The sequence below is a fragment of the Coffea arabica genome, chromosome 2e (assembly GCF_036785885.1).
Source record: "Coffea arabica cultivar ET-39 chromosome 2e, Coffea Arabica ET-39 HiFi, whole genome shotgun sequence".
Classification (NCBI taxonomy): Eukaryota; Viridiplantae; Streptophyta; class Magnoliopsida; order Gentianales; family Rubiaceae; genus Coffea; species Coffea arabica.
Window position 1 is genome coordinate 25,940,495 of NC_092313.1, and position 23,201 is coordinate 25,963,695.

Consider the following 23,201-nt stretch of genomic DNA (forward strand, 5'->3'; position numbering starts at 1 on the left):
TACATCCTTTCAGTTTTCCATTCGTGCACGTATTGCGTTTCCGGAAGGAGTCATCAGTTCACACTTTGCTCGAATTAAGGGAGAGAGAGCACGCGTACGGCGTACACTACAACAAAAATCGCCTTGTTGACATGGTTCACTTTGTCGGCTAATAAAACTTTATCGTTTACTTTTGGAAGAAAAACGTGAGAATAAAATATGTTTCTTACACACAAAAAACTTTTAAAGCTTCTCATTCTCAACTATGGAATTCTGTAGCTCATAAGGTTCTCGAATTAGAGAGAATTGTAATTTTGGTCCTAAATGTTTGGGGTATGAGCGTTTTCAATCCCTAAAGTTTGGATGACAGCAAATCTAGTCCCATGTGTTTTAATTTTTATGTATCTTTAGTCCCAGTCACTACTGATTTTTACTAATTACTACTAGAATCATGTCATGCGCTAGCAATTAATTTTTGAAACAAATTAAAAATTTTTTATGGAATATCGTTGACCATAATCTATGATAAAAGATGACTAGTTAGTTACTCATGTGTGGTCACGTCAATAATTAGTCTTTAACATAATTTTTTTTGTTAACCAAATTTTTGCTTTTGTGGGCTAGAGACTAATTACTCACGTATTGGCATGTCAGTAATTAGTCCTGTTGTAGTACAAATTATGGACAGCAACACTTTTTCAAGTTTTTAAATTCTTTATAAAAAATCAATTGCCAATATGTAACAACACATGACCGGTTTTCAGTAGCAATTCATAAAAATCATTTAATAAGACTAAATGTGCTTAGAGATTAAAACATTTGGAACTATATTTGATTTTTTCAAAATTTTAGGGACTAAAAGCGCACATGCCCGGAATATTTGGAATAAAAAAAATGTAATTCTCTCATTCAAATTATGTCAGTAAACATTTTTTTTTTATTTTTTCTATTAAAGGAGGAGCAGAATTTCAAATGTAAGGAGAGGGGTAAGGGATTAGAACCCGGACCTCTAATTCTTGAGGTCTCCACTTTTACCATTAAACCAAAGTCTTGTAAACTAAACGTGCTGGTTAATCAGTAAAAGTGTTACCTAAACAATTTACATACTGCCATGGACCTTTTTGGTGATACTACAGTAGGACATTCTTGGCAAACTAACAGGTTCCACGACAAGAAACCTAAAATGAAGGGATGCTAAGTTGCCACGAACAGTGCTGCAATATGAACTTTCAACTTTTTTGCCATTTTAAATTGAAGGGATATTTTCAAAAACCTTTCTTGAGATTTCTCACTATTTCATTTAATTCTCTCAAAGTTTTAAAAATTACAATTACCTCCTTAATTTGACACTTTGGTAATTAAAACTTAAGATAGGGTAAAAAAATTAATAAATATGCTAAAATGCCCTTATCTTATAAAGTTCGATTTATTCTCCTAAACAATTGTAAAGTAATTTGGCATAATTATGAAAGGAATGGGTATCAAAATTTTCATGTTATTATTTTTTATTTGATAACCAATCATAATAATAAATCTATTGCTAGATTAGGCTACTTTTCATAGTGGTTTATTGGAGATATAGATTCTTTTTAAAATAGAGAAGAAAGTGCTATCTTGATTTTTTAAAAAGTTGTGGTCTAGTTCAATGGTGGAACTAGTTTGATAATGATTTTGGGCCATTTGTTTTCAGTTATTATTGATTTATTCTTGATTTTGATACAAAAAAATAAAAGTTGCAAAAAAATTGAATGATATCAAAAGTTAGGATTAATCTTTTATGTTAGTAAAAATGGGATGATATTAAAAGTTAAGATTAATCTTTTATGCACTAACAATACAGTGATTTTTTTACACTAGCAGCCTTGAATGTATGCCACACATGTGTGATTTAAATTTCAATTTTGAATTCATGTTATATGGCATAGATCTAAATTTATTTGTGTAAAAAAAAATATTTACATTAACAGTGTATAAAAATTATCGTAAAAGTTATCAAAAAAGTGTTACTAATTTAACGTTTGATCAGGATAGTGGTTAGGGACAATAATGATAGTTCTTCGGATTTTCTAATGAAATATAAGAGAAATGGATAACAAGAAAAATGGGAAAAAAATTGTAAAACCCATTTTTTTCGTATAAATATGGCAACAACGGAGTTTTATTAAAATATTAAGATTAATATTATCATTTTAAATAGACAAATTAAGTAGGTATAATTTTTGAAACTTCAGAGGATGCTAAGTGAAATTATTAGAAACCTCGGGAGAGGTTTCTACAATTATCCCTAAATTGAAATCCTCTTTTATGCTTATGATACGAGCGACGATGTCTCTAAAGTCTCCGTCAATATCAAGCTGCTTACGTTACGTGTTGCCTTTGAACCATGTCAAGCTGACAATTATTCAAATCATCGATGGTGCAGGACACGTATGAATGACATTTGACCATATCCCAAACTCAAAATATTGCTTTAAATCAAGTCTGGGATATGGCCCTTTGCATAGTGACATGTATTATTCGAGTTGTCTGACTCCAAAGTTGCCAAGTTGATAATCCAATTACCCTGAAACTGAAAGCAAAAGGGTCTATCAGAAAGGTGAAATCTAGAAAGTGCCTTTAATCAAGTCTCTTGTTGCTTGCAAATTCAAGCACTTAATCACGAAAAGTCAAATCATAATGGTATACTTTCCTACGATATTTGTGAAGTTATTGCGAATAATTCCAAAACTACAAGGATTGACACCCTTAGCTGATCATCTCCCTTGTCCCAAATTATCACGTGTTTCAAGTTTCATAGTTCACACTTCTAGACAGGAAAGTTCCTGCTCGTAGTACCTTCCTCGGTCCCCCTCCAGTCAAAAGGTGCCGGCCATCTCATTTTCTTCCTCTGGTCTTCATATATAAAAAGATGAGGTTTTGCACGAAACTTATCTCAACTTCATTTTCTTTCGTTCATCGGTTTGTATACGCTTCTGATCAAAACCCTTTTTATCTTGATCCCTCTTGCTCAAATTTAGCCATGGAAATCGTAGAAAACTTGGGAGATATTCTGTTCAAGGTGGGCTTGTTTGTTTTAGTTCAGGCTCTAGTATATCTTGTTCTATCTCAGTCTTCCAACGTGTTCTCAAAAACACAAAGGTCCTTCAGTTTCAAGCCAGCTCGGTCCATCAGCATCCAGCGCATGGCCGCGGCTTTGGCGGATATGCCGGCCGGAGGCGAGTCGTCACCCACTGTAAATGATGGAAGATCTCTCACCAGACAGAGGTCAACCGCGCAGGATTGATTATAAGAGTTTTATAGCTTTGCATAAAACATTATGCCAAGATTTTGTTGATGAATTCGTGATTATTTTTTTGAACTTTGGTGTGTTTAGGTATTGGTTTGTTCTGTGAGTTAAGACACTATTCTCATTGTATTTTTGTATATATTATTGATCTTCATTTGTTCTCAACAACAACATTACAATTTGCTTTTAGTCTGAAGGTTTGTCATATGGTACTTATTACCTGTATGAAATAAAGAGAAAAAGAATTGGGCTGCTTCAATATTTTTGTTTTATTTTATTTTGTTTTTGAGATATGTTATTTGACTACGAGATCGATTGGTTCAGCAAGTATTTAAATATGATTGAACGGAAAGTCTTTCACATTTTTATAAGGCTGCGATTGGTCATATCCCATAGGGGTATTGAATATTTGTCAATCTTCACCTAACTTTGCAGAGGAGGAGCTGTCTTCTGTGGAGAAATTGCATACTTTAATGTAGTCCCGTGTAGTTAACAATTTGTGGCAACTTGACCAAATTGGCGTTGGCAACTTGACCAAATTAGTGGTAGAACTAGAAAGCTAGGGTCAGGGATTCAATTTCTGATACCACATCAAATGTAATCATATTAAATTTCCAACTAAATGGTGTTTATATTAAACATACTTTTGTTTAACGTTATTTTTATTATTCTTTGACATCTAAGTTGTATTATAATGTAGTGGTAGTTTAAAAATATCAAAAGAGTTTATTGTTGGATTTACATCAATAACTAGCTTTAATTAGATCCAACACTGTAGTGAAGTGTAAGAATTAAGAATTTTTAATTTATTAAGAGAGGGCAATGTAAATAAGAAAGAGACATTAAAAAAAATATATATATAGAGAGAGAGGGCAATATAGATAAGAAAGAGAATTTCAAAAAATATTAGGGGCAAAGTAGATGAGCATGAAAATTTCAAGAGATGCAAATAAGAAGCAAGTTTTAAAATTTTTCAAAAATATAAACCTAAAAGGAAAATTTCTCAAAGTTGAAGGGGCCAAGTTGCTCACCCTGAATTCCATTTGGCTTTAACATGGCAAAAAAAAAAAAAAAAAAATGAAGTGCTCAAAGAAATACTGAGTGTGTTTGGACAGGAGTTTATTTGAAATAATTACTATAGCAGTTTTTGTGATATAAAGTGTGTGAAACTAAAAAAAAGTGATTAGGAAGATAAAAAAATGTGATAAAAAAAATGTATTTAAGATGCAAGTAAATAACTTTTGTAGAAATAATGCCTATTCAAAACACCACCCCCAATATATATATATATATATATATATATATGCCCTGCCAGTCTTCCAGTGGGCTTGAATCTCCAAAAGGGATCAGGCTACAACCGTGTGCCCACTCCGTACATACAAATCTACATTGTAAGACAGAAGTTTGGAGGCTTTCCCCAGTCTTGCATCCTGGGCCATTGTGGGCAGTCGAAACGATCAAGGCCACACTAGTTAATGGTGATGCCTCTATTTTTATTTGTACAGTTAATCCAAATTCAATTACGTTCTGTGTCTGCCTTTTAGGCACCTGATACCATATATGTCTTATTTAGTGGAGAATCAATCCAGTAAAGAATTAGATCCTTTCTTTCATGCCAGCGATTTAGAATTGGGTAATTAAATAAAATTCAAGTATTATCTTAAAATTGAGTTCCAACTTTCAATTGTTTTGTCTCATCATTCTCTAAGATTTCTCTTCTGACTTCTCTAAAATCGAGGTATCTCAACTGTAAGGTGAAACATTTTATTTTACAGAAATAAAGTCACCTACTTAGGAATGCCATCGAATCGATAAAATTACATTTATATGCTGCCTGAGTCCATGTCTAGCGGGGAGGAGGGCTGCACCTGTTCAAGACAAACGATGTTGCCACCATGCAATAAGATTTGGAGAAAGGGATGAATAGGAAGATTGAAAGTTTGTAAGTAGGGTATAGGTTTTGAAATTTTTGTAAATGGGGTTTGAGGTTATTGTTTACGAATTGAAATAAATGCTAAATTTATCGATAACTAACTAAATTACTCTCGCAACAACGTGCATTCGGTTGACTATAAACGTACATCTCAATGAATAAGACTGTATATTTTGATGAATATAGGTATACATCTTATAAATGTTCTCATTTAAATCGACACATGTGCAACTGTAATAAATGTGTACGTATAAGTGTTCGTGTTTACAACACATGAATATAAATTCGTAATTTTACATACAACAAAAAATATTTTTGTAGTTTATGAATAATAACCAATACCTTATTTTTAAATTTCCTAATACTTAAAACCTACTCATGAATTTCCACTCTTCCTGTTCCCTTTTTCAAATTTTTCCAAATATTAAATCTAGTGCTATTCTTGTTACAATGTTAAAATGCCCTTTCTCCAAAGTTCAGGAGTAGGTTTGCTATATTTGACTTGTGAAAAGTACACTTAACTTTTACTGCAAAACTTGCCCAAAAAGTTGTTTTCAAAACAAATGCACAGTTATGATCTTTAAGTTGTAAATTGGGTTTCGTACGTGTGTATTTTCACATAAAAGAATTTTCAAAAAAAAATTATATAATAATGCACGAAATTGTTCACCTTACGTGTCTCTTCTTTTATTAGGAAAAAATTATGAATTTCTATTGAGATCAGAAATGAAGGTTTACAAGAGTAAAACCGCATGATACAATTCTATCTATGAACGCATATCAGTATCTATCTAGTGAAAACACTGAAATGGCAGACCCCATTCAAAGCCAACTTCCAAGTATCATTGAGTTTTTGGCATATTCCCCCAACCAAGTACAACATGATGAACCTTGTCAACAATCCCTAGCATTATACCAACAGCTGTTGCCGGCTTAGCTTTGAAAAGATCCATGTTTCGAGCTTTCCAAATGTGATCTACCATGACAGCAAAGACAAGACTCTTAAATTGATGAACAAATGAGTTTCCAACCCAATGATGAGCCACCCATTGTAATTCTTCTTCCAAAGCGTATTGCCCCCTGAAAGTTCAATGAACGAATGGCCTGTACTGTCAGCAAACAGAACTGATGGTACTTGCACTCCCCAAATTTTGAGCCTATCCAGAGTTGTCAACATAGCAACCAAAGGATCGATGCAAGCAACCTTGGAATGTAGTGCTTACTCCATACCAATTTGTGCCAATACACCTTTGCTTCTTGCTGCCTCAGTGCTCGCATGGCAGATGCCACAGAGAACTGTCCAGTCTTGTTAGTGGGATTTTATCTTATAATTTGATTTTTAGATTGATAGGATTTAATCTTTTATATCAATTATGTATATGGAGAAACTTGCATGTAAGCTCTCAACTATGCGAATGAATCTTATATCAATTATCTCTATGGAGAAACTTATTTATAAGCTCTCAACCATGCGAATGAACTTGGAATACCATGAAAGAATAGCACCATTTTCTAAATTTTATCAAATCTAAGTACTTGTCCATGCTGCGATAAACACAACTTTAGTTTAGTGGTCAAAATTGAGATCAATGAATTAGAGATCTTAAATTCAAGTCTCACATAGTGGATGTCCTCTAAATATATGTCAGAATCAGTCCCATCATTTGTGAGTCTAGATGTATTATTGTCGAGTTGTAATTTGTTTATATCATTCCCACCATTATGCGGTTCCTTGTCATCTTATTAAGGGGGCCAAAAAAAAAAAAGAGTTCTGGAGTCTGCCATATTCATCTAATTTCCTCCGATTAGCCAAAAGCCAATGGCACAATAGATTCCCTTCACTCAATTCATTCATGTGCCGCTTCACATGCCACGAATTGCGTTATTCATGTAAACATCAGCACAAGCCTGTGAAGTCAACCTGATGCTAATGCAGTTAAGGTGGCACCTGAGTGCATCTCTGCTTGTCTTGTGTCTGTGGTGGGAGAAGGACAGCACGGCAAACTGAAGAGCAAGTTTGGTATTTTTAACTTGTGAAAAGTAAACTTACCTGTACATTATTGCCAATATATATAGTTCTAGCGTTGAGATTTGAGTTGTGTCCTCGTTACAAATCTAGCTTAGTTCGTTGCCAAGATTAGCCCAAAAGGTTGTTTTCAAGAATTGTACAAGCAAGATCTTAAGCTGTCAATTGGGGTTTCACATGGAACTGTGTATTATTACACTTGTCTCACATTTTACAACTTTGTGATTTCTTTTGTGCATTATGCTAGTAAATCACATCTTGGTGGGGGGGTTTTTTAGCCCCAAATTCGTGTAATTCAGAAAAGCAGAATGGTGTAGATTATTTAGCTGGACTTTGCAGTAATGAGCAATCTGGCCATCATTAGCACACTTCACATGTCTGTACGGTACAAGAGTAATAATGGTATGCATGATCGATGAAGCAAACATTTTCCTTGAGAGAAGGCTAAAAGTTCGCAGAATTGTGTGAGGATTAATGGCGCTGTGATGAGTGGTTCTGATAAACATGTAAAAACCGTTGACAATTTTGTGGGTTGTCAATGGAGAATTGCAAAGATCTTTGGTGATGATGTAGTATTTTGATCATTTAAAAATTGTGTAGACCACATTCATGCATGATCCCCCAGTCTGGACCTGGAAATATTTTAACATACCAAAGCAGAAAAACCACCCAATCAGATTAACCAAAAGAAGATCATTTTTTCTTTTTTTTTTTTTGGTTAAATTGTGTCAAGTTGATATTCACTTGAATATGCTTAAGATGAAGAGATGCTACTCTTGCTACTCCAAGAAGAAACGCTAAATTGTCTTGGAACTTTGTTAAAATGTGATTTAGAAGAAATTGCTCAACGAAGTTATTTCTGTGGAAGACAAAATCAATCCAATAATCTTCAAATGCTAACGAGATGCTTGAGATAAACGAAGTTGTCTTTTGTGTAATTCATGGGATGGTGGCATGCAAGTTTTTAGCATTGTTATGCAGAAAATTAATTGCTTATCCAATATTGAATCAATTAAACTAAACCAATATCTTTCTAGCTAGTTAGCTTATGTTTAATGGCTCCTTTAGAACTTCATTAACCTTATACTCATTTCTTTCCACATTCTTTTAAGCAAGAGATGCCAAATGTCCATCTATATATATCTATATTGTCTCGTAAAATACCATGAGTCTAATTAGTTGAATAAGCGTGTAATTAAAATTTAATCTGAGTTTTTGTGACACCCAGATTACCTTTTGATACAATAATTAGATACCTATTGCATGCATTTCAAGAGTAATCAATCTCAATATGAATCACGTTAAATGTTAGAAAAATGGAACTTTGTCTCAGTTATGATGAATTAAGCCACAAAAGAGGAACAAAACTTCATTCACAAAATAAAGTTTACAAATTTTAATCAAATAGCTAGGCTTTATAATCATAAACCATGTCATTAGCAACATTAAATGCTACCCTACACATAAGCAGGAAAAAACAAACTAAAAGAATGTTATTGTATTTGATTTATACATAATCAACCCTTTCTAATAGTATTAATTAATTACATTTTGTTTGTCTTAGTAAAAATTGAAAATGAAATAAAGAAAGCAACAAAGCAATTAAAGGTATTGATATTGTACGTACTATTTAAATCATTGAGATTTATTCAAAACTCCTAGTATTTTTCAATTATTAAAATTTGATGATTTCACCAGATTTTCCACCATCCATGATACTTTCAATTTAAAGAAGACATATCTAGACTGCTAAATGATTTTTTTCAGGAAGGTTTTGGGGGAGATGGTGAATGGTGATCACATAAAGCAACAAACAAGGTGACCTGGAGTAGCAGAAGTAAAATAAGCCAATTGATTTATTCTATTATCCTTCTAAAAATGGATCTGATTACTTCATTAATATTTATGGATTCCATTCAGAATAATACAATGTATATAAATATTTGTATAAAATTTTGCACTTTTATAACTTAAATGTAATGATATCATGAGTATATAATAGTTTTGTTTCCATATGATAGTATCAATATTTTTGATATTTCAAGTTTTGGGCTGTTTCTAGGAAGCTCAAAAGAAGGTTTGGAAAACATTATTATGCCAACCAATGACTCCAATGCAAATGATGTCTTCAAAAGCAAATAGTTAAAAAAAATGAAAAAAAATATTACATTCTGATTTAACAATCAAAATTGCACAGAGAATTTTAGACCCCAAAAATTGTTATATTTTGGGATAACACAATCGCATGAAAAGTACATGAGATATTACTAATTTGAAAAAGTCTACCAAAGCCGTGAAGTGAAGAAAGTCAAGTTCTCTATCTATCTAATAATTATCATTTATCAAGAAAGAAGTCCACTTTTTAAAAAAAATGAGCAATTAGGATGCAAGAGTTAAGAATTGACATGTCCTAATGAAAAATTGTCATTATTTTGAGAAATTGACTTTCTTAGAAAGAAAGGGGCTCAAAGAAAAGTATCACTATGAAAATCAGTATCAAGTAATTTCCAACTTAACCAAAATATCAACACCTTTCTAGAAACCTGATGAAAAAATCTCTTTTAGTATTAGTTAAAGCTAGAGCATGAGGAAATTTCAGATTTACAAAGTGCAATTGGAGCATTAATTTTTGATACTTACCCCTTATATATCAACTCCCAACGGAAAATTCAGTGTAAAACTGTTGTTGGTCCAAATAAAAGAACAAAAGAGGATACATTCATGGAAAACACTATAGAGCTAAATGACTGAAAGGTTTTCTTTTTTTTTTTTTTTTTAAAAGGCTAAAAAACAAAGGTCTTGTTCTCGATTGCTTTAAATTTTACAAAATTTGATTATAAAAAATAATCAGAATCAGTAAAAGCTATTTTTTGGGTGATATATATTTTAATTTTTGTTGGTCATTAAAAATCTATAATGAAAATATAAAAGCAACCAAAAATATCACAAAAACTAATTATTCAAAATTAGAATATATATATAATCGGTTAAATAGTCAATGGAGAATAAGTCCAAAATTGATTACATGCATTACAAGAGTTGACTTTAGTCACTGTATACCTGTATTTCATTTGGAAATTATTGTGGTGCTAGATAATGAAAGCACCTACAATTATGTTTATCCAAGATAAACTACTTAGACAAAAGGATCATAAAGTACGAAATTCAACTCCATGACATGATATGTACGGAAACACACACTTGTCAACAACTTATCATACAAGTTCTTATCTATTCGCCCCGCGTGAATGGTCCAGTGGTAGCACTTTTCACCGGTGATCGAGGGGTCCCAAGATCGAGTCTCTGCTCTGCTGGATTCCTCCGTGCACATATCGTACTTGGGCTGAGTTGGGGTGTCTAGCCGGGTCGCAGGGGATTATTCGGGTCCCGTAAGGATTGACCCGGACACCCCTGTGTAGATAAAAAAAAAAAAAGTTCTTATCTATTCTATCCAGGCTTTTCCCTTTTTATTACTCCCATTGGACATTAAAGTTTGCTAGTTGCTCATGATCAATCATCTGTATATAAACTATCCCCCAATTTCTTCTTCTTGGATATAACCAAACTACGTCTCTTTCTTTCCACCCCTGCTTTCTTTTATTTTCGTTATTGTTGAGAAGAATGGAGAGGATCAAACCACAAACAAATGATGCATTATTCTCAGGCTTCTCAGCAAACTCTAAGCAGCTGGCCTTGCACAAGGATTCTCACATAATATCCAAGCTGAAGCCAAAAATACGAATAATTCACATAGTTGCACCTGAGGTTATAAAGACAGATGTTGAAAATTTTCGCGATCTCGTGCAAAGACTTACTGGAAAATCAGCTGAAGCGAAAGAAAGAATCAAGAAGGCACGTAGAGGACTTCCACCAAAAGGGATGATCAGCAGCAGTAGTAACTGCCCCAAGTTGTGGACTGACGTTCAGCTTCAGCCTCAGGCCAACCAAGGAATTCAATTCTTGCAAGGTACACCAAAGATAGAGAAGGAGATAGAGTATTTGTATAAAGGAGAGGGCATTTCACATGGGATTTTTCGTGGTTTTGGAGATATAGATATGAATTTGGTTCAAGATCTAAGTCAATTCCCTCTTCTGAGTCAAGTCTTCTCAATCACAAATCAACAACATGTTTAGTGGGATGCCACTTTGTTGATTAGAAGGCTTTTCTCATGTAAATGACAGCAGGTTTTCATGTCGTCAGTGTGCACAATCAAGTTTTTAAGAACTTTTTTTTTGTCATCTTTTCCCTCAAACGATTTAGCTATGTGGGCTTGGATTATATATATATATTTATTATTGGGTGGGAAAAGTTAGCAATGATGCTTTGGTTTTCTTTCTTCATTTTGTGAGATTAAATAAACCTAACTCATGAGTTCAGTTTAATGCTTGTCATGAACGTGACTAGTACAATCAGTTGTCTATTAGTCTTTGGTTTGGGAGATTTGTAATTTTAGTTTCATTGTCTGCTCTTGAGATAATTTTACATGTACAGATTTATTGTTTAGGGAATCTATTATTTTTAATGTATGACTGCTGATTGGAGACATATAAGGTTTGGTTGCATAATTGCTGTTTCATTGCCTACTGCTAGGAATGCTCTTCCTCATGTTTCACCATCTCAGCTGGTCTATACATATCATTTTCAGTTGCTGAAAACGAAATCCCAGCAAAATGGCAAGGCTGCATTAATCTTTCTTCTGAAGGAATTTTGTATCCACCAAAATGAGATGAAGGCAAGTACCTTTTAACTGCCAAAATTTCACCTGCATTTTACCAGTTAAGTTGGTGATATAAATTCCTAGAACAAAAGTAATTGAATCCAAAAATGACAGAATTTCAAATTACGTGAAGTCCTCCCTGAATTCTCAGCACGTTCTTTTTGACTTTAAATCACAGTACTGTTCTTACCATAACAAAGTAAAGAAAAAGAGAGACAGGTAAGTGGGAAACAATTCTGATAAAACATAAAAATGTCAAAGGAATTGAAGTAGATAAGTATCAATAAAAATGAGTGCCCAAGAAACATTGGACTTGGATTATTTTTTTTTTTTTTTGGGTGTTTTAAGGGAAGAGGGGACTTAGCAATGATGCTTTCATTGTCTTTCATTTTGTGAGACTACATGCACCTAATTCATCAACTTATTTAGTGCTTCTCATTTACTACTTGTATACTAATTTTTATATATACTATTCTTTGGTTGGGGAGGATTGTACTTTCTAGTTTCATTGTCATGATTGTCTGCTATAAAGATAGTTGCAGATGCTCAGATTTATGGTCCAGGGAGTTTTTTAGTTTTTAGTTTATGTCTATTGGCTGGAGAGATTTATGACCATAGTCCCATTGATGTTGATTTGTGATCTAGGGAGTTTTTTGTTTCTAATTTATAACTATTGGTTGGAGAGATTTATGACCATAGTCTCATTGATGCTGTTATATTACCTACTGTTATTAATGCCCTTACTCCTTTGTCACCATCTCAATTGGTCCATACATATATATATCATCCTCAATTGTTGAAATAAATCAAAGTACATACCTCACTAATTTTTCAACTGCCAAACTTTCTCCTGCTCTCAACCAGCAAAAGTTGCAGCTATAAATTCAATGGAAGAAAAGTGCTCAAATCCAACAATGCAAGAAACTCAAATACATGAGAAAATAGCAAGGCTTGTCATTTCAAGAAAGTAAATTAATATACTTGCTTTACTGGGATCTTAAAAGTCCTCCTAACTTTGAATCATCCTGTTCTTACCATGAAAACAAGAATCTTCTGCTCACAAGAAAGACCAAGAACTCATCTTGAGTTTGCCAGAAAATTTTTTGCACCTACTGCCCAATAAATAAGCATGATCGTGACGAACATAATATCGTAAAAATAAGAACTTTTTTTTTTTGATAAAAAGTAAAAATGATTTTCCAAGAAAATGAAAAAAGAAAAAAAAAAAACGAAGAAACTATCCAAGTATTATATGATTATCATAAATCAGTCAATTTCATCGCCCAATTGTTGAGCCATTAAACTAAGCGGAGACTTGCAGCTAAAAGTCTGCATGCCAAAGTTACATGCAATTGAACAGAAATAATGAAGATTGATTTGTGTTTTTTTCAGCTAAGTCTACTGTGGAAGCTGGTTTATTAATGCACAACTTGTACGTTTAGAAAACCTCAAGTAACTGATATTTCTGTTGACCTTTCTATTCCTACTTGCTACTTGCAACTTGCAAGCATGGTTCAGTGCATAAGATTTCCTCCATAAGATAGTAGTACTAGTATAATACTTGGATAGTGTGCTATCTTTAATTGATTTCTTCAAGAAATTTTATAGCAGTAAATGCTTTAAGTTACAGAAAGATACACATATAAAAGCAATGAAAAGGCCCTGCAAATTAACCAATCATTGGAAAGGATCTCTAACCAATCATTGGAAATTAACGTGTATGATCTTTGAAAGGGTGAAGTGCATTAGATGCCACTAAACTTTTTAAGAATTTTCATTTCACCCATTAAACTATTTTTGGCGTCGAATAGTCCCTTGAAAACATAGCTATGAAGTTAGATGAAAGTCAAACCAAGCGAGAGAGAAACGCCCATTCCGAATGGTTACTTTGGACATTTTGCACAAAACCGATCAGCGGATTAAGTAGCCCGCCCATTTGCTGTTAGAACTACTAATTTCACACCAATTCTCGCCGAAAATTTAGAAATTTGGGAGTTTTTGGTAGCAGAATGGACTCTACTTAATTGATTCGCAGTTGATGGATTTTGCACGAAATGTCCCAACTGTTTCCTCAAATTAAATGTGCCTCTAATTAATAAGTAATTAATTCAGAGTTGACTCCTATCTAATTTAACAAAATGGTCTAAATGAAGCACTTTTAGAGGTTCATTTGGTACAAAAATAGTCTAATGGACGGCATGAAAATTTAAGAAATTAAATGATTTCGGATGCACTTTACCCTAGCGAAAAAGCATGTGAGTGGAGTATTATTAATATGTGTGTGTGTCTATATATATATACATGTTTTTGGTTGGAGAAGGGATATGTTGAATGGTTCGAAGAAAAAAAGTGTAAGTAAGAAATTTCGGATTTGAACCCCTCACTTACACTAAAATAAAAGTGCAGTATCGTGTAAAATGCACTTTACCATAGTTGTGAATGAAAGAAAATGCAAATTAGCCAGCCTTCAACGTATGAAGTTGGTATGTTGAAGAGGATAGACAATCGAAAGAAGAAAAGAAAACCACTTGCATCAAAATTTAACTTCTTAACGCTGGACGCTGACTTGAAAGAAAATAGAGTAATGACTTGAGAGAAGAAAATAGTTTTGGACATAAAAGACAAAGACAGGTTGACATTCCGGCACTCGATGGAGTGTGTTTGGATTAGTGATATTTTCCGAAATATGTTACGTATTTGATAAATTTTATACCACCTAACGTTGATATGTTGAAATTTGTTATTAATTTTTATGATTAATTTCTCCTCTATTCTTACCAAATATTATTTTAATTATCGGATTCTACTGATAGTCGATTAATTGTGCTAATTGTAGCGAATTATATGAGGCGTGATCAAAAAGAGCAATTTTTCAGCATTTTAAGAGTTAATTTGATGGTGGTACGTTCGGGGCCTATTTTCAAGTCCAAATCGAACTTAGGGAAATTTTTGGAAGAAGATTTTGAAGACTTTTAATTTTCACTATTAGTTCTAGTATTGGATGAGGGAAACTGGAATATATCTTTAGTAGTTACCTTTTTCTATTTAGGATACAGGTTACGCTGTTGGTAATTGAGACCGACTAGGAAACAAAAAAAGAAAAAACAAAGGACTGACCGTTTGAATGGGAGTTGGCCAGCAACAATTTCATGTGGTGTGACTCTTTGAAGTACAAGATACGACGTCACTTGCTTTTGCCCTTCGACTGGCCTTTTCGTTAGTTTTTAGGGAAAAAAAAGAACCATACGCAATTGTTATCAATGGATTCTTGTAGATTTCCCTCAATGATGCGTAGCCAAATTCTCTTTCTAGCCTGAGGATAACTTGAAGGCTTTGTTCTACAAACTGTGAGATCTAATCAATTACACTGTTTCTTTTATTTGTTGGTATTTATTCGTTCTTTGGTTTTAATATTTGTGACTATTATGTTATTCGAATATCAAAGGATCCGGTATTTGAATTGATTTAATAGTCGATTGCTAATTGAAGCGATTTAATTTGTAATTGTTAGATTGCTTTAATCCTGGTAGCAACTGGCATACTTAGGTTTGTGTTAGGGGAACGAATAATCTAACTTAAAAAGACTTTCATAGCGTATTGATTGGTTAGAATTAGACTCCTCTAATTATTCATACAATCGGAAAATTAAACTTCTATGGTCGTACCTAGAATTATTTCCTAATTAGAGAAATAGTCATCGGCATATCTTGACTATCGACAAAATAATGAAGAGTTGGCTTTTATGTTAGAACTAATTTATCAATAAATAATTGAATTCATCCTTACATCTATGACCGGTTTATGAATTTTGTCTGACAGTTATTCCTTTGTTGGCTAGAGTTTTGCTATTATTGATTCAATTTTATTTCATTTGTGTTATTTTGATGTTACTGAATTTAGTTGGTTAATTCCAAGTATCTCCAAAATCCCCCATACTTTGAACCCAAGGAGAAATGAATTTTTCCAATCCCTATAGATTCGACCCTACTTAACACTATATACAAAATCTATATTTTAATTGAGTAGGTATTTATTATTGCACAGACTCAACACCTGTCAAATGTACAAACCCAAAAAAAAAAAAAATTTTTATCAGATAACTTTGAAACTGTATAACCTAAGAGTTTCTTTCAGTTGGCGTAGCAAACTGTTGACTTAAGATACTATGAATGTGGCTGGATTGAAGATAATTTGAAAGATTTTTTTTCAAAACAATTACTGTAGTATTTTTTTATATATAATGTTAGGTATGTGAGATAAATTGTTGTACACGTATTTGTGTGCTTAAATTCGACGCTTGGAATGCCAGGGAGAATACAAGTGCGTGACGATTTGAAGCTGTATAACGCATAATCACCTCAATACATTGTGAAACATAGGTTTCTTTTCATCAAATGGTACAACAGATGCCTTGCCCTGTGTCGTTTGAACGCAATTTCAGAACCTCAACCACTTAGAAACAAATTACATCCGGGCTCTCATGAATGGACTGTTTGAGCATATGCAACCCTCTAAGTTAGACACAATTTGCATGCCAAAAACTCGCAATTTTTCATACGTCACAGTGAAACACCAGACACTAGGGAAAACCCTTGGCACAGGTAATTCCCTTGCAAAAAGTCAAAAAGAGGCAGAAAGTGAACTCACTTCTGAATACATTTCCTCCGGAGTTGTATTCATTGAGCAAATATAGGTTCAATTAGGATTTGCTTCTCCGGAATGACACCCTTATCAACATAAAGTATGAAATCCTTAAAAAAAAAAAAAAAAAGGCTGACCCAACTTAAATGAGATATAGTAGCTTCTTTACAGTCTAACATTCTTGCCAATACATTGTCTTCGTTTTGTTCCAGATCATAATCTCTCGTGCAAAAGAAAATTCATATTTTACTGAGCTCCTCAAGCAAGTAGAAAATAATGCAAAACAACAAGCCACAGGTTTCATTAGCCTGACAGAATAAACCTTGAACTGGATGAAAAGCAACACAGTGATGATATAGTGAATTTGGTGGAAGGAAGGAAGCAAAACCTCCTGGGAGTCATATCAATAACCTCCTTTTCTATCCAGTACAATGGCTAATGAACTGGCAATTACAGATTATTCAGCACACCATGCTTATTAAATGAAAGCATCATCACTATTTATACAACATAACTTACACCCCAAAGATCTGTCGTCGAGTATCGGTCTCATCTTTGTGGGTTACAAGGAGGTTGGACCGCCAAGATTCTGGAGAGAAAGGAAAGAGCATGTCAGGTTAAGTAACTATGCCTATACATGGCAATAGCAACGAGGGAGTAATTGGGATCAAAAAATGAAAGAAGATAAAGAGGAGAGAAAGATTAAAAGGTAAAACTCAAGGTATACTAAGAGGGTACCCAGACATTCATCATTAACAAAATTAAATAAAAGATGAACATTTCTGGAGCACAAAATAGCAGCTCAACACAAATGACAAAGCTGAAGTTATGAAAAAACAATTGAAAAGATACTAAACAATTGCTCCCTGGTGGATACCAAGTCATCATACTGTGTTTGATGTACAAATCATGCTTAACTGTTGCAGAACTAAGTAACTTGGCCGTTATTAGCTTTAAAAGACAATGTCACTGGACTTCTGCAGATTATCTTCTGGGTTGAAAATCTCAATAATTACCGACTCAGAAAGGAATTTATAGTGGAAAATGTGTGACGATTGCAAGGCAAGGAACACCCTGAATCAGATTCTAAGTATCAAAGGGACCCAAGCCGCATAGGCTGATTATAATCTAGACATCCAGTACTGTTTGATATGTTCCAATCAAGCATAACAACTACAAATACTGCACTCAGAAGTTCAGAAGAACCAATAACAGTAACACCTAAGAATCACATTTCTCACCAATTGAACATAAGTGGTGCAGATAATTCCATACTGAAGGGGAAACAAATGAATTTAAGGGTGTAGACCTTAGTGAAAGAATAAAAGGTAAAAAAAAATTGATTAAATGTGAAGGGCGTAACTTTAAGCCAACTGAAATTGGTTATCAAAATTAAATACTGTAATAAGCAACATTAGTTAGCAGACATACAACTTCGCACAAGCTTAGCCACCAATGCGGATCATGGGTCTATTTGATGTCTTTGCAATATCAAACATGCCAGCATGAGAAGCCTTCTTTCTCTTAACCTGAATGAATAAGAACCCAATCAAATTAGTGAAAGTTACTTGAGCATATTGGTGTGCTCAGGAAAAAACAATAGGGTTGTACCGCAGCCCCAATAATCTCCTTGAGCTCATTATCCTCAACACCAAGACGAAGTGGATCCCTTAAGCTCACCTGAAAAGGAAACTCTCAGTGAGGAAATGATTCAAAATCAGCTCTGAACCCAAAAACGCACACTTTGAACCACTGTAGGCGAGGGAAGAAAGTAATTTACCTCTGAGGGACCAAAAAGGCATACTTTGAAATTCCCATCAGCCAAAAGTCTCAATCTGTTACATCCAGCACAAAAATGCTCAGTCATTGATGTAATAAAAGAAACTGAACCCTGATGGCCCTCAACCCTGAAATTCTTAGCAGTCTCAGTTGGATGGTCCTGAATTCTCTGAACCCCTGTAAATTGTTTAACCTGTTCAGTAATATTGGGAGATTTAGTTTATGAGCAACATTATCCAAAAACCCGAACAGGTTAGCTACTGCCTGAGTTCTACCTTACCACTCTGTCCAACATTTCAGAGTAGGGCACAAGTTTCTTGACGTTCCAAACATTTCCATCAAAAGGCATGAACTCAATAAACCGAACATTAATGGGCTTCTCACGCGTCAATTCTACAAAATCACAGATCTCATCATCATTGAACCCACGCATTACGACACAATTGACCTGAGACAATACAGAGAATATGTATCACACGAACTAATACACTTTTGAGTTTTTCTGGGAGAAGTACTGACAATCAACAGGAAGCAATCAAAAGCCCTTAAAACATGAAGCTATGGCCAGCATGGAAAAGGGCAGAAGAAAAAAAATCTGATGAGCAACTCAAATTTCGGAAGAAGATCTTACCTTGACAGGATTGTATCCCAAGTCGACTGCAGCATTAATTGACTCCATCACCCTTTCATATCCTTTACGCCGAGTCATAAATTCAAATTTTGCTGGTACCAATGTATCTAAGCTTATGTTTACCAAATTCAGTCCACATTCTTTCAGTTTTGGCAGTTTCCTTGCTAGTGTAATTCCATTTGTGGTCATAGCCAAGGTTTTTAGTCCCTTCAGGTTTGACAGCCGTGAGCAAATATCTGCAATATCCTTTCTGACAGTTGGCTCTCCACCAGTCAAACGAATTTTGTCAACTCCAGAACTGACAAAAAGATTCGCCAAACGAAGAATCTCATTTTGTGATAGAAGATGAGAATTTGGGGTTAATTCTACACCCTCAGCTGGCATACAGTACTGACACCGTAAGTTGCAACGTTCAGTCAAAGAGATCCTCAAATAAGTATGAAGCCTCCCAAATGAATCAATTAGCATATCCGATACACGATTCTCTTTCCGTATGTCATCAGACAGTCTTTCATGCGAAGAAGCATACTTCTCCGCTAAGGATCCATCCATACCACCTTCCAAATTCTGCCTTTCAACAACATTTGCAGATTGGAACAGAGATCTTGTTTTTCCACTTGCCTGTTAACAAAACTCAATCTTTAATGCACTAAAGTAACAGCATGACAACTATAAAGCAGATCAACCAGTACATTGTGGAACTGCCAAAACTTGCTAGTAAAACAATGATCAGGCAAAATGAATTCAGAATTTTCTGTAAGTGCTAAAAATAGCAGTTACTATGCCAAGTCTACAAACCGATAGCACTATAAACATATTTTCACGTCACAAAGAAACAAATCACATGCTCAAAGCTCCTCCTGATTTGCACAGAATGCAATCCAAAATCTCTACTTACGCATATTAGTTAGAATCAATTTCTGGTTTCTCTGATAGTCATCTTGACTTAATTCGCATCATTCAACTCAATAATACCACGATTGATGAACAAGTACAACCAATAAATAGCAGCACGGCCAAAATAGTGGGAATACTTAAATATTTCATGGACATGTCCTAAAAATATTTCAAGCAATACGGAAAACTTAAATAGTGGGAAGACAATTACAAGAGAAGCATTAGTAACAATGACTTTCCAAGTTATTTCCAGCTACACATATTACAGACTAGATTCTAGAAAATTCAGTTGGAAGCATCTCCTCCTAAAAATGAAATTAAATTTTGAATCCTAATTCTGTGCTTCTAATCCCCTAATTTTCTTTTTTTTCTTCCCTACTGGCAAAAGGGCTTCCAAAGCCAAAGGCTTTGTAAGGGTGCACCGAGCTCAAAAATTTCCAAAAGCTTGAATTTGAGTCATGATTTTTGAGATGAACAACTTGTTTTTTTTTTATCAAGCTTATCAATCAACAAAAGACTAATAGTCACTAACTATCCATTAAATCAAGTATTCTGCTGAGACAGCCATATGATATCACAGAATACAACTGCAGACGGATAATATCTTCTAGGAAATTTCCCTCTTCCAAATATAAATAAACAATTACATGCAGGAAAAGACCAACAAACACAAGGTATACCCATTTCAAACCAAAGCAAATCATAGACTGAATCACCACAATAAAAAAAACCCATAAAGAAAGCAACCTACCAAGCTGTATTTCTGGAGGCCCAGATACCAATTTTCTTTTTTTTCTTCCCTACTGGCAAAAGGGCTTCCAAAGCCAAAGGCTTTGTAAGGGTGCACCGAGCTCAAAAATTTCCAAAAGCTTGAATTTGAGTCATGATTTTTGAGATGAACAACTTGTTTTTTTTTTATCAAGCTTATCAATCAACAAAAGACTAATAGTCACTAACTATCCATTAAATCAAGTATTCTGCTGTGACAGCCATATGATATCACAGAATACAACTGCAGACGGATAATATCTTCTAGGAAATTTCCCTCTTCCAAATATAAATAAACAATTACATGCAGGAAAAGACCAACAAACACAAGGTATACCCATTTCAAACCAAAGCAAATCATAGACTGAATCACCACAATAAAAAAAACCCATAAAGAAAGCAACCTACCAAGCTGTATTTCTGGAGGCCCAGATACCAATTGAAGCTTCTCGAGGCGCAGAGCCACATCTTGTTACCAAATTAGTATTCCTGGTTAAGCAGGAAGAACAAATTAAAAAGGAAGAAAAAATACGAATCTTGAAAATTAGATTGGATGAAGCAGGTTGGAAAGATATTAAAAAGAAAGAAAAGTAGAATCTTGAATAGTAGATTTGGAACCATGCAAACATATACAACATTATCATGCAAAGGACTGTTCGAATCCACTGAGGGCCCAGTTGCCATTCTTTTTTTTTGTCGAACCCAGTTGCCATTCTCACATTACTTCTTTTGGTGAGATGCGACTCCCATTATTTTTATGCTATCCAGGGACAGGATGCCAGATGAAATTTGGTGCTATCTTTAAAAGCGCTAGTTATAGCGGTGAAGCCGAAGCCCCACAGACAATAATTCATTGAGGTGGTTATTGTGATTGTCGGTAGGTTCGCACTATACTGGAAATGGTACGAAAGTACCCATATGGATAATAGCAGAAGATGACACGTTAGTTCATACAGGAGTTATGATTACCCACATGGATAATAGAAGCAGGTGTCTTTGTAAAACTGTAAAAGGCGTGTGCAGGCACAGCCCTTCTCTTGTGGTTGATTTTGAAGAGACAGCAGCAAAAGATTTGGAAAAATTTGTACTTAAATTCCTTAGTCAAATTGCTTACCAGCCAAATTCTCTTTCATCTTATGCAGTTATTTCCAAGAATTCATCTTTCCTAAACTCCTTCCTCACCTATACCTCTTCACTTTTCAGCCTCATCCACAACCTGACTCTTTCCGGTTTCCACTACCTTCATATTTTCTCTCTATTTTTTCTTTGCATCAAAATTTGGCGACAACTCATTATTCAAAAACTCTTCCTTTCTCTGTTTCTTCTTCTTTTTCTTGGACTCCATAGCTGGCCCATCAAAGTATTCAGCCTTCTCATCAATTTCTGGGGACAACCCAACCCATTATTCAAAACGTCATCTTGCTTTAGTTTCTTCTTCTTTTTGTTGTCTCTTTTTTTTTCTTTTAAATTCTGGTGCAATAATCGCAGGCTCTGCTTTAGCTTCTTCTTGAGTTTGTTCATACTTTCTCTTGTACTTATTGTCTTGCTTCTTATCAGCTACATTTTTTCGGGTACTGGGGTTTTACTAATGGCAGCAATTTTTTTGGCGATTTTGATTTTTGACCCAAAATTGCTGAAGCAGAAGCAAAACCCCTCTCTGTGTTTTTTCTTTAATCCAACATTTGTTCTCCTAATTCCCTTCTTAGACCTGCAGTCTCTATTTCTTCTTCATTTTTTCTCTGTTTTTAATGATTAAAGGTGGTAATCCTTCGTTATATGCAATTAAAAACTAATTTAAATTGGTTGACAGCAGACCAATGTCAAGCTAAAATGAATTTGGTTGAAAAAACACTAAATAGCTTGTATTCAACGAAAAAACACAAAAAAAAAATTCATTTACCCAAAAAAGAAAACCATGAACAAATCAAACTAGATGCATATCATGAATCAAACCAAAATGAAATCCGTAAATACCAACAATACCTCGATCTCGTGGGTCTTAATCCCGAACTTAATTTTTTAAAAATCTGTCCATACTTCTATTCCATTCGTGTGCTTGATAGGGAAAAAATTGATGGCAGCTAAAGGAACATGATGGTGGAGGCATTGAAGGAAATACCAATAATATATATTTTGTGTTTGGGATATAGGGGAGGCAATAACTGAGGGGTTGTGGTGACTCAGAATGGTTGGAGAAGCCAAAATCAAAGTTGGAAAGCCGGATGTTACTATCAGTCTAATGGCGGGACCGGCGGCAACTTTCTTCCGTGTTATTCTTCGTTTCCTTGTTCAATCAATAGTAGGTTTTTTTTTTAATAAATCTTATATATACTGACACTGACAGCACCGTTTGATTAATGATATGTGTTTACATAGTTGTCATTCATCCAACAACACTAATAATAATGTATACTGTCCGTGTAAAAAAAAATTAATTCTTTTTTTTTTATTATAGTTGATCATTTTTAGTCCTTCTTTCTCATTATTAGTTTATCGTTGTTAGCATTATTTTATACTTTTTCTCTCATAATTTTTTCTGTCTA

General features: G+C 34.2%; 3 protein-coding genes across 6 annotated transcripts; 2 read left to right on the forward strand and 1 right to left on the reverse strand.

Annotated features, from left to right (window-relative positions):
* The first annotated feature begins 2,487 nt into the window (after nt 1–2,487).
* LOC113728475 (uncharacterized) lies at nt 2,488–3,524 on the forward strand. Its single transcript, XM_072080173.1, has 2 exons — nt 2,488–2,892; nt 2,997–3,524. The coding sequence occupies exon 2, from the start codon at nt 2,999–3,001 to the stop codon at nt 3,260–3,262; it is 264 nt and encodes an 87-aa protein (XP_071936274.1). The 5' UTR covers nt 2,488–2,892; nt 2,997–2,998; the 3' UTR covers nt 3,263–3,524.
* A 7,321-nt stretch (nt 3,525–10,845) lies between these two features.
* On the forward strand, nt 10,846–11,358 carry LOC113729573 (VQ motif-containing protein 25-like). The gene has a single exon (XM_027253849.2). It carries the CDS (start codon nt 10,846–10,848, stop codon nt 11,356–11,358), a length of 513 nt encoding a protein of 170 aa, XP_027109650.2.
* Nucleotides 11,359–16,912: 5,554 nt separating this feature from the next.
* On the reverse strand, nt 16,913–22,961 carry LOC113732172 (GTP 3',8-cyclase, mitochondrial). 4 transcript variants are annotated; one of them, XM_027257820.2, is made up of 8 exons: nt 22,642–22,959; nt 21,067–21,147; nt 18,994–19,614; nt 18,643–18,810; nt 18,364–18,555; nt 18,195–18,263; nt 18,015–18,112; nt 16,913–17,172 (listed from the first exon to the last, which is right to left on the reverse strand). In XM_027257820.2, the coding sequence occupies exons 2-7, from the start codon at nt 21,124–21,126 to the stop codon at nt 18,029–18,031; spliced, it is 1,194 nt and encodes a 397-aa protein (XP_027113621.1). In that variant the 5' UTR covers nt 21,127–21,147; nt 22,642–22,959; the 3' UTR covers nt 16,913–17,172; nt 18,015–18,028. The 4 variants fall into 4 exon arrangements, 3 of the variants coding, with proteins under 3 accessions (XP_027113621.1, XP_027113622.1, XP_027113623.1); XM_027257821.2 differs by lacking the exon at nt 22,642–22,959 and adding an exon at nt 21,295–21,541; XM_027257822.2 differs by lacking the exons at nt 21,067–21,147; nt 22,642–22,959 and adding an exon at nt 20,642–20,795.
* Between the last annotated feature and the right edge of the window lie 240 nt (nt 22,962–23,201).

What these genes read in the sequence shown, in the direction of transcription:
- LOC113728475 (XM_072080173.1), top strand. Translation starts at nt 2,999, where the DNA reads ATGGAAATCGTAGAAAACTTGGGAGATATTCTGTTCAAGGTGGGCTTG.
- LOC113729573 (XM_027253849.2), top strand. Translation starts at nt 10,846, where the DNA reads ATGGAGAGGATCAAACCACAAACAAATGATGCATTATTCTCAGGCTTC.
- LOC113732172 (XM_027257820.2), bottom strand. Translation starts at nt 21,126, where the DNA reads ATGTGGCTCTGCGCCTCGAGAAGCTTCAATTGGTATCTGGGCCTCCAG. An exon ending in TGGGATACAATCCTGTCAAG is followed by an intron (nt 18,811 to 18,993) that starts GTAAGATCTTCT and finishes GTATTGTCTCAG; the next exon opens with GTCAATTGTGTCGTAATGCG. An exon ending in CTGAAATGTTGGACAGAGTG is followed by an intron (nt 18,556 to 18,642) that starts GTAAGGTAGAAC and finishes ATTACTGAACAG; the next exon opens with GTTAAACAATTTACAGGGGT.